This window comes from Vespa crabro, chromosome 18 (genome assembly GCF_910589235.1).
Source record: "Vespa crabro chromosome 18, iyVesCrab1.2, whole genome shotgun sequence".
NCBI lineage: Eukaryota > Metazoa > Arthropoda > Insecta > Hymenoptera > Vespidae > Vespa > Vespa crabro.
In genome coordinates, this window is record NC_060972.1 from 2,371,935 (window position 1) to 2,384,434 (window position 12,500).

At 24.0% G+C, this 12,500-nt stretch overlaps 1 protein-coding gene across 11 annotated transcripts in view; it reads right to left on the reverse strand.

The window, feature by feature from the left end:
• The window catches only part of LOC124430366 (catenin delta-2), a 66,357-nt gene that overhangs the window by 21,060 nt on the left and 32,797 nt on the right, over positions 1–12,500 (reverse strand). For 6 of the 11 annotated variants that reach the window (XM_046976815.1, XM_046976809.1, XM_046976813.1 and 3 more), the window contains 5 exons: positions 7,977–8,053; positions 6,198–6,263; positions 2,730–2,771; positions 1,503–1,632; positions 1–69 (listed from right to left, as the gene is read on the reverse strand). The exon at positions 1–69 is cut by the window's left edge and continues 214 nt beyond it. In XM_046976815.1, the coding sequence (XP_046832771.1) occupies positions 1–69; positions 1,503–1,632; positions 2,730–2,771; positions 6,198–6,263; positions 7,977–8,008 (339 nt within the window). In that variant the 5' untranslated portion in view covers positions 8,009–8,053. The remainder of the gene's footprint in view (positions 70–1,502; positions 1,633–2,729; positions 2,772–6,197; positions 6,264–7,976; positions 8,054–12,500) is intronic. The other 5 variants (XM_046976818.1, XM_046976820.1, XM_046976816.1 and 2 more) reach the window with 3 other exon arrangements.

The window sequence follows — 12,500 nt, forward strand, 5'->3', positions numbered from 1 at the left end:
GTAACTGACTGCACCTGGATCTGGTTCCATGTGTGAAACCTCACGCACTACTTTCGTCACGGTAGTTACCTATATATAATAAGCAAAATCAAATATCAGAGGAATAATAGATTAATTCTAGCGAACAGAAAAGAAAAAAAGGACAAAAAAAAAAAAAAAAAAAAAAAAAAAAAAAGAAAAATCAGAACGTGAAAAAGTATAATATTAAATTATCGCTATGAAAATTAATTAAATTATGAGCAAGGTCAAAAATTAAACTGATAATAGATTATTCTTTGAAATCGAAAAAGAAGTAGAAAAGAAAACAAAAAAAAAAAAAAAAAAAGAAAAACGAAAAAACAAAAAGATCAAGTAAACAAAATATTACATTAAATCGTCACTAGAAAAATTAGTTAAATGATGAGCAAAGATCAAAAATTGATTATTTCTTGCAACGGAAAAAAGAAAAAAAAAAATATACTTGAAAGATATCATATCAAATTGCCCTTTAAAATTCATTCGTCATTTATATTGCATTAGAAATATTTGTGTATATAATTGGAGATAATTCACGATATGATAACATTAATGACGTATTGTAAAAAATTTTCAAATAATATCAACTGAGATGCATGAATCATCTTTTGAATTGATTTGCGAACGATTTAAATGGAAAAAAAAAAAAAAAAAAGAAAAAAGAAAAAGAAAAAGAAAAAAAAAGAAGAAGGCAATTGATCATATCTCAGCTTGTAATATATTTTACAAACGCAATACTAGTGAAACAATTTTTTGAGATAGATTTTGTTATTGGTAGATGGAAAAAAAAAACAAAATTGATTTGCTTACACCATTGGTATAATTAATTCACGATTATATTCTAACGTTTTTGTATACAGTTAATAATAATCACAAATCAAATCAATAATCTGACACAATACTCTTATCGACTGATATAAATCAAAATTAATTTCTAACGATTTTAATCCGTTAATCTCCTAATTCTTAATCAATTGATTTTTCACAAAAATCATTCGAAATTACAAATTTATTATCAGATTAGACAAAAATTAATACGTTCCCTTTTTATCGTTCATATCAATCAAACGTCAAGCCTAAAAATTTCTGAATTTCTGAAAACCTATAAAAATAAATAAAATAAATATATATATATATAAAAATAAATAAATATATATATATATATATATATCCTGAAAGTAATCCGAAAATTGTCAAAAAAAAAAAAAAAAACAAAAAAAAAAAAAAAAAAAAAAAACAAAAAATACCACCACCAAAAAAAAAAGAAAACAGAATAAAAATATCGCAAATATCGTCGAGGAAAATTTTACTAAAATAAAAATATTTCTTATAGATGTTTATGTATAAAAAAAAAAAAAAAAAAAAAAAGAGAAAAGAAAAAAGGAAAGAAAGAAAGGAAGGAAGGAAAGAAAAATGAATGAATTTTCGAGAGCAGTCCTAATATTTATACGAATGGATCGAACACGTCAATAACGTCAAAATCTTACTTGCTGTGAAGTTTGTTGTTTATGAGTTCGGATGAGCAATGGATCTTCTTGGACAGACAGATGGGATGAGTGTAACGAATGTGTATCCGCTTGTCCGTTACTTCCATGATAGTCCGCGTCACTTTGTCCGCTAAAAATCGAACGAACGTACGAACGAATGAACGAACGAATGATTATATATATATATATATACCATATATATATATACATATATATATATATATGTATATATGTATATATGTACATATACGAAATGGCGTTTTTTCGATTTTAAACGATCTGACAAAATATCTCTCGTAAATAGATCCTATTGATTTTATATAGGAACAAAACGTTTCATATAAAAGTTATTAAATATTTTTTTGAGAGAAAAAATATGTAACATTTAATCGCAGTTACTTTGTAAAAGGATCATTGTTATTCAAGATACAATAGTCGTAATAATTAATTTCTCTCTTTTTTTTTCTGTTTTTTTTTTTTTCTTTTTTTCCTTCTTTTTTTTTTTCATTCATTCTGAAATAAATATCTCACGTTGATTGAAAAGTTTTAAAGAACATCAATACCGGAGTACAACAGAATATATATGTACGTATAATCTCATGGTATATATTTTAAATCGATATTTCTTCGAGTTATGGCACTTTGAAATTTAATGAACTATGCAATAGCAATAATGTTCATTATTATTGTTGATGATTTACATGAACAAAAAAAAATACATAAATAAATAATACTAGAAAAGAAAAAAGAAAAAAGAAAAAAAGAAAAAGCTTACTTATGAATTCGATTGATTAGAAAACATTTGCAGGAAAATTTATCTCGCATTATTACGATTAAATTTTGTTTTTGTTAAAAACTTGATAGGATACCATAAACTCGATGGAATATTGACGACAAAGTATATATCATAATTTTTTTTTTTTTTTTTTTGTATTCTTTCGATTTTTGTTAGACTTTCACAAAAAAAACGATTGATGACGATACAGGGTTCTCTATAAAAATAACTATAATACCTTTTATTAAATTTTCTCTCCGAAGTTATAACAATTTTTAGCTGAAATATTTCTTCATAAAAATCAATAGGATCGAAGATATTCAAGATCATATCGTTTAAAATGAGACACTGAGTGCATATATATAATATATATATATATATATATATATATATATATATATATATATATATATATATATATATAAATAAATTAGGAGTATATATGTACTTACGTATACTGTGGCATGTCGGAACCTTTGTCCTGAAGTACGCGTCTAAAAAAAATAATACAAAATAAATATTATAAGAATTGCTCCTAACAAAATAATATATGTAATCTTATTTCTTTATCATAACAAATTGATATATGTATATATATATATATATTTCTCTCTCTCTCTCTCTCTCTCTCTCTCTCTCTCTCTCTCTCTCTCTCTCTCTCTCTCTCTCTCTCTTTTTCTCGATATACATACTATCGAATTCTTCTGAAGTATTCTCTTTCGTTAAAAGCAATATCTATAATCTTCTAGCATACGCTACACAACCGAGCAACTACATACGAAGTCAATCAAGAAAAAAAAAAAAAAAAAAAAAAAAAAAAATAAACATTAACCCTCTATAACTCAATTTTATTTATTTTATTTTATTTTTCTTGCGAATTTTTACATAATAATTACATATTACGTACATAATTATGAAAGTGACATAACATCAATACAAAACTGTAAAAACAATATTTTTCTTACGAGAAAAAAAATTTTCACATTCATCAATATACTTTCAATTAATTTAAATTAACAAATTAATCAGTATCGATAAAAGTCTATATTAAAATTTTACATGATATTAAAATATTTTGTTTTTTAATTTTCTTCAAATGTAATCCTTTAAATATCTTAAAAGAAATATATGACTTAAATCACTTTCAAGATAATGAACAAAAATGTTATATTATTATTCTTTTAATTAATATCAGTAATTGTACTATAATAATATTACTCGTTATTTATCAGGTATAACTTAGTATAGTATATAATTAATATGATATATAGTATTACGTCGTGAATAGTAGCGTTCTTTTGTAATAACGTGTAATTAGTATGTTTTGGGTATTTCTAAAAGATCGATAGCCACCATGATAAAAGATTTCGAAAGATTTGGAATAATGTGAATTCGAAAGATCCTAAAATGATCGTGAGTCTGAAAGATCTAGATCTAGGCTGATTGTTATGATTTAGATTTATCCTTAGTTACTTATATATATATAGATTAATCATAAAAGATTATATATGAAATAATCATTTAATTTTTATCTCCAAAAAAAAAAAAAATAAATAAATAAAAGAAAAAAAAAAGTTTTGAATTTGTTAATCGTTAATTAAAATTATACTATTTGATTTAAATAGAATCGTAATTTATTGATGCAAATAACAAAAAGATACGATTCAAAATTCAATATAATAGAAATTGTAAATGAAATTAATTAATTATTATCATATTTAACAATAGATCAAATGAACGAGTATAAATAGAGCTCGTCATTGTACGGCATGAGAAATCAATGACGACGTACTAGAAACTCGTCATTTCATTGCAATTAGAGAAGGGAAATGGAAAAGGGAGGAGTTTAAATCCTCGTTGTATACCCTGGGATATAGAGGATACTCTTAGACCAACTTTGAACTTGATTAAAACAATTTGCGCATTTGCATGAATCATCAAATTTTTCTTTTTTTATAACGACATTATCAGAAATGCATTTTCAAATCTACTTGATTATTATTATCGTGATTTTAAAGAATATATAGAATATCTTTTTGAAATTAAATTTATTCATTCTGTATGAATGAAAATTCTATTCAAAGTGCTTTTTTTTTTCTTTTTTTTTATTTTTTTTCTTTTTTTTTTTTCTTTTTTTTTTTGAATTGGTAGCACGTCCCAAAAGTGCACAATTGGAAATTATTTTGACGTGTGCACAATTGGTATTTATTAAAAAGTTAATTAAAAAAGATTAATTAAAAAAGATTAATTAAATATGAAAACAATTATATCCTTATTGATTCTGTGCATGTACAGTGGGATAATACAAATGTTTGAAATGTTAGAAAAAAAATCCTCACGTGTGATGTCCTTTGTTCTGATGCTTCATGTGAATCCATGAATGTTATTTTTGCATTGATATTTGAAAGATAGACGCTAAACGAATAACTAATGTCTAAACTCGGACAAACGTGGCAATGTTTTTTTTTTTTTTTTATCTATGCGTTTTCTTAATGATTATTCAACAACAACAACAACAACAATAACAATAGAGTACCCAAGGATAGATATTCCCAATAGTATTATATATAGGACCCTTAGGAGAAGGTACTACAGATAACTGATGTTGCGCACGTGTGCGTCAACATACCCTTAGGGTAAAGTACTCTAGATAGCTGAGGTTTCGCACGTGTGCGTCAACATAGAGTATAGGATAATATAATATATTGTATTATATTGTAATATACTATACTGAGTTTTATCTAATAAAATAGTATATAATATATATATATATATATATATATATATATATATATATATAGTATAATAAAAGTTAATATATTATAAAGTGTATATAATTATGATAGCATAAATAAGATATATTAAACGATTGTATATTAATATAAGAAATAAGTCAATCTTAATTTTATCGAAATTAAAGGAAAAGAAATATTTGTTAAATCGATTTGATAAATAAAAAATAAAACATCTTAAATAATAGATATACACATTCATATAAAGATAAATAATCTATTAGATGAAATTTATATGGCGTTATAGAGGATTAAATGTGGATGCACGATATCTACGTCGAATTAATGAACAATAAATCAATTAATAGATTATACGTAATTAAAATAAAATGATTGATCCAATGAGTAAGAATTTTTTTTTCTTTCTTTTCTTTAAAAATAGAAGAGAAAGAAAGAAAGAAAGAAAGAAAGAAAGAAAGAAAGAAAAAGAAACACTTAATTTATTAATTTTGTAACCTACAAGGATTTTCGTCTTCTTCAACGGCGAATAAAAAATACGTTTAAACGTGTCACAAAGTTTATACAGAATATGATACTTCGTAGGTGGAAGGAGGAAAACATTGGAGAAGTATCACTAATTAGTCTAACTACTCATCTCATTTCGTCAGCACTCTGCTAAATGATGCATGCTAAATGAACGGATAAATGTTGTTAGTGCGACGAAGTTGTTCCTTTTGAAAATGATGTGTGTAAGATATGTTAATAAATATACAATATATTTACAAAAAAAAAATGTATATATATATATATTGTATATAATTATATATATATATATATATATATATATATATATTAAATTTAGATAATATAAAAAATTACTTATATAAATAAATTTATATAATATATAAAATTATTTATATATAAAAAAAAATATATATATATACATAGCTTTATCGACTCTCAGGTGTGATATATTTTTCGTAAAAAAGAAAAAAAAAAAAAAATCTAATGACATAAGAGACTAAATCGATCGATTACGTAATTTGTACACGTACGGACAGATAGATATATACATATATGTATGTATATATATATATATATATATATATATATATATATATATAACATACACTAATACACACAGACAATTTCAAAAGAATTAACTTCTTATAAAGTGCGATTAGTCACCTCTGCGTTATCTCAGTGCGCGTTATGTTGTGCTCCTGTCTCTGCTCAATCCGGCGATTCACCAGCCTAACATGAATAATTAACAGAATTACCATTATCATCAATAACTTTATTTCTATATATTATACGTACGTTCAATTTTTTTTCTTTTCTTTTTTTTTTTTTTTTTTCTAATCCAAACAAATATAATATTCGACGTAATCAAATGTGTAAAAATTATCTTAATAAATTTTTACGAATAGCAAAATTTTACATTATTTTTTCAACTTTGTTTCTTTGTGTTTTTTTTTTTTTTATTTTTTTGTTTTTTTTTTTTATTGATGATAAACAGCACTGCGTTTAAGCGATATATGTTCATGTTATGTATTACATTATGAAAGAATAACGAGTCGATACATGTCCGTTGTCTAAGATTAATCAGAAGAGTTGATGAGTTATGATTAGTCGCTAGAACGAATGACATTAGACGACAAAGAGGAATAACGTTCGATAATTGATTAAACATTTAAAATTTTAAATGTTTGAAATGTTATAAATTTATATTTTACATTTTATTATAAGAAATTGTAATAATTGTTATTTATAAACCCTCTATAACTCGAATTTCTCTTTTTGTTTTTCTTTTACGTTTAAGAAAAAAAAATATAACGCGAAAGAAATATTGGTATAACTCGTATTAATACAAATACACTATATATTAAGCATATAAGTTTGTATTACTAATATATTTTATATATATATATATATATATATATATATATATATATATATATATATATATATATATATTTACAATAGTATATTTATACTAGCATAAGTTATACTTAATCAAACATGAATCATATTTAATAAATATTAACTTTCGAATACAAACTAGTAATTAATTTTGTTTAAAAAAAATGTAATAAAACTTAAAAAAATAATATATAATATATATATATATATATATATATATATATATATATATATATATACTTTATTATATATTAATCTATGAATTTAAGTTTGCACGAAGTTATAGAGGATTAACATTTTAATTAATAATTAATTACATCTATAATTAAATCGATTGAAAAATAATTAACAATCTTATTATTTATAATCACCGATTAAAATACATCTAAACAACGTGCTAATGTTCGTTCTAACATTGGGGCCCAATGGAAAAGCTTATTAATGATTAACAAGTTTACTTTGTGCATGAGTTAAGAAAAAAAAAAAGAAAAAAAAAAAAAAAGCAACAAATATTACACATAAAATTATTCTGATAATGAAAATAAAAGAGATTGATCGATTGGCGACAGAAATTTAATGATTAAGCATGAATATATGAAAATGATCATTATTCTACGATCATTACGATCATTACGATAAATATTAAAATTTTGTTTAATTAAGGACCAATATTATCGACCAAAGGGAAATTTGATTAAAAGGGTATTTAATTGGATATCTACATATGCGAAGAATTCGATTTGGTAATTAAACAAAAAATATAAATAAATAAATAAATAAATAAATAAATAAATAAACAGATAAATAAATAAACAGATAAATAAATAAATAGATAAATAAATAAATAGATAGACAAATAAATAAATATATAAATTAATAATAATAATAATAATAATAATAATAATAATAATAATAATAAAAATAATAATAACAATAATGATGATAATAATAATAATAATTATAGTAATAATAATAAAAATCGTGAAAAAAGAAAAAAGAAAAAAGAAAAACAAAAATAAAACTTGGGAAACGATATACACTTACAGACAGGAGTCAACCAGCTGATTATTTGACATACCAGCTGATTTTTATCTCTTGCTAAGGGACGTCCGATGGTAATCCTGAAACAAAGAAGATACATTTTTTTATACATATATATCCATATTATTATTATTATTATTATTGTTATTATTATTATCGTTATTATTATTATTATTTTCAATTAACGAACGAACGATTATATATACCTTATATATACCGAATATTTAAAACGAAGAGTTATGCATTTTTATCTCGCAAACATGGTATTGTAATGAAAAATTTTTCAAACAAAAGTTATCCAATTTCAACGGGTTAACATTATGAAATATCATGATATTTATTGAGTTTTATTTAGAGAAAAGTTTTCGTATCATTTCATGGTCAACTTCTGTTTCGTTTTATTTGTTTCTTTGCCTCCCATCTCCTCCCACCAAACAGGAAGCTATATTTTTTGTAATCGCAACATTCCATGTTACGAAAAAGAAAAAAAGAAAAAGAAACACGTAACTTTTATTTAGAATATTCTTTTATTTTTTATTTTTTTTTATTTTTTTTTATTTTTTTTTATTTTTTATTCAGATTCAAATTTCCAAAATATTTATAAAAAAAAAAAAAAAAAAAAAGAAAAAAAAAGACAATGTCATCACGTTCGCTTTCGAGAAATGTTGCAAGATAAAAAAAAAGAATGTTTTAATTTTTCGAACGTTCGTGGAATTTTAATGGATTAGATTTTTTTTCTTTATTTATTTTTTTTTCTTTTTTCTTTTTTTTTTACGTACGCCGACGTTTACGCTCGGACTAACGTTCACGCAATTTCGCGTCAGAAGAATGTAGGAAATAATAATTAAACGCTAATTAAACACTTCGGTTTTTCGTACGCAATAGCGCGCCCAGACAGTCCTTGAAATTAAATTCATTGGCTCGTAATAAACCCCTTTTTTTATTTTTTGTATTATATTTTTTTCTGCGAAAAAAGAAAATTAATAAATAAATAAAAAACCAAAGTTGATCTTGAAATACATTTGAAACCTTCCATTAAACAAAAAAAAAAAAAAGAAAAAAGAAAAAAAACAAGTACTACAACATGTCTTCCTTAAAACCGGATAACAATTGTCTGAGCAATTTTTCTGGAAAAAAAAAAAAAGAAAAAAAAATACAATACACCTTTTTTCGGAGATAAAAATTTTGTAACGTTTTATTTTGAACATCCGGTATATTCATGTACGTACGTACGTATATATATGTATATATATATATAGATATATATATATATATATTTTATGTATGTATTTATGTATGTATGTATGTATGTATCATGAAACTAACGGCAGTCTCGCGCTTCGTCGAAATTAATTCGGAAGTTAAGAGATAAGTTATGGAACGTAGAGAGAATTCCTCACGACTAATTGTTCAACTTTTAGATTAAATCCAAACTAACTAACTTATAATTAGAATATATGATCCATGATAGCGATTTACACGAGCCAGAATTGAGAATGAAATTTCTAAATTCACACGTTTGTTTAATCGAGTAGTATTGTTTGGCGAATAATTTAACAACTGACATCGTCGATTATAACGAACAACGAACGATCCTTTTAAGTAGGAAAAATTCACAAAACCAAAAAAGGAAAAAAGGAAAAAGGGAAAAATATAAAAAAGAAAAAAAAAAAGAAAGAAAGAAAGAAAGAAAGAGAGAAACCCTAAAATTAGATCGAGACATACATAGATTATTTTCAATATAATATATACTATGAGAAAGTACCAATTACTTTTGATCAAAACGTATGAATTAATAAAAATATTTTGAAAGTACATCTCGAAAAAAAAAAAGAAAAAAAAAAAGAAAGAAAATCGACAAATCGTTCCTTTTTTCTTTCTTCTCTTTTTTTGAAACTTGAAATCGATTAATGAACACGTCAATTCAAGAAATCATTCAATTTTCAATGACTCTTTTGTTATAAGGAGTTTTTAAAACTCGTTATTATTTTACTGTAGATGGAACTCAACCAAAAAATATATATTTACGAACCTCCATATAGCCTTTCATCAGCCACGATGGATAGATGGATGGATGGATGGATGGATAGATGTATGGAAGGGGGGATGGATAGATGGATGGCCAAAGTTTTATTTTGTGCTTGGAAAAAAAAAAAAAAAAAATATATATATATATATATATATATATATATATATATATATATATATTCAAAAAGCAATTTATTTTAAATAACGAAGATGAAACTGGAGTTCGTGACATATGTTTCTTTCTCGTTAGTTTGTATGCAAAAGCGTGAATTCGAGCTCCAACGAAGCTGCAACGGAAGTACCACTTCAAGGACTTAGAGTTACCGTCGACAACCGTATACATATCGTCGAATTTGTCGAAAGGATAAGCCACATAGGAAGAAAAAGAACAGAAAGAAAAAGAAGAAGAAAAAAAAAAAAAGAAAAATTTGTAAAAGTTCACGACATTTGGCGTCAAATATTTTAGCGTTATCCTTTCCTTTTTTTTCTTTTTTTTTTTTTTTTTTTATTTATTTATTTATTTTTATTTATTTTTATTTATATATATTTTCTTGACAGTAAAAAGTAGTAAAAAGATCAACTTCATTATTTATTCGGTTAGTATTTTTATTAATTAAATATTTCGTAAAATGAATGATATATATATATACATATATAAATATTTTGAACAGTATTTACAATAAAGTTTATCAATAGATCGATATAATTGATCAGTACAAATAATTAAACATAAGAATTGCGTTTAATCAGCGTCCATGTTTGTCATAAATATTGATCAGTATGTTTATATGAAATACCGACGAATTATTATACTTAGAAATATTTTAATTAAATAATTTTAATTAAATAACTGACACTTCATTTATTGATCGTCGCAATATCGGAATGCTTTATATTACCTACAGATATTTTATTAAAAATATTCATCGTAAAAAAAATAAAAGACGAAAAAAAAAAAAAGAAAAAAATAAAGAAATAAACAATAAAAACGTAAAAATCATTGTTTCAATTCGCGATTAAACGTGATATCAATTACAGATTATTGCGGATATTACAAGAACTTATTAAAAAAAAAATGGTCGATTTGAAATGTCTTAAAGATGATTTGAAATATTATTAATTACTCATTTTTACGTGTTTTATATTTTTTTCAAATAAAGAAAGAAAAATAAAGGGGGTTGGAGGGAGGGGGAGGGGTGGAAGAAACATAAAATAAAATTAACAGCGAACTTTTACTGTCAAAAAAAAAATTTTCAACGGACATATCGACGCTCCTTTTCTTTTCTTTTTAAATACTATCAATAATACGTGGAAAAACATTTCAATTACAATTCTTTCCATGATCAAAAATTAATACATCTCGATATCGCAATAAATTTTCTTGCTGTACTTGTCGGTACTGTTAAAAAAATAAAAATAAGAGAAAGATAAAAAGATAAAAGAAAGAAAGAAAAGAAAAGCAAAGAAAAGAAAAAAGAAAAACGAAAAAAGAAAAACAACAAAAGCCGTTGTTTTAATTTGCGATGAAACAAGAAATCAAAATAATTATTACGGGAGGTATGAAATCAGTGTAGTAACTCAAGGTACTTACTGAGCGTCGATTAAAGTTACCGTTAAGTAGCGACAGCTCGTTAAATAAACGCCGACTATAGTCTACATTTTGTATACACATAGATATACACATATACACGCACACACAAACACACAAAAGAGAGAAAGAGAGAGGGAGGGAGAGAGGGAGAGGGAGAGAAAGATAGACAAACAGACAAGTCCTCACATATATGCCAACTAAAATTGGCGTTAGAAATGAAAGGGTTGAACGTATTCCAACGGGCTACTAAAACGATACTAAAATTAGGAAAGGGCGAGAGAGAGAGAAAGAGAGATGAGTATAAGCAAACATGAAAAGGGAAGGAGTGATTATTGCTCATTGATCTATCAGGATAATTCGTTTAAAATGTTTAAACAATTCCAAATTTGTTATCCTGTACTTAGTATTTAAATGATCTGTACTATTTAATCATCGACAAATTATTATTTTAATTTTAAATGCCAGACAAAACTATACTCTGCTCCCCTTTTTACCCATATGTTTTTATCACTTATAATTCATTTACTTATTTATTTATTTATTTATTTATTTATTTATTTATTCGTTATCCAATTGAAGACATTCCAGAATATTATTTACTTAAAAATATCTACATTGAAAATAACTAAACTCGGACAATGTATTTACTTTTCTTTCTTATTTTCTTTTTTTTTTCTTGTTTTTATTATTATTATTATTATTATTATTATTATTATTATTATTATTATAAATTTTATCTAAACGAGCGTCCAATGAATCCTCAATGGCAAATATATATATATATATATATATATATATATATATATATATATATATATATATATATTATGTATACAAAATTCTAGGAAGAGAGTTCTATGAATGTCCAAGGATGCACATGTGTTCGACATCTTTTTTCTTTCTCTTTT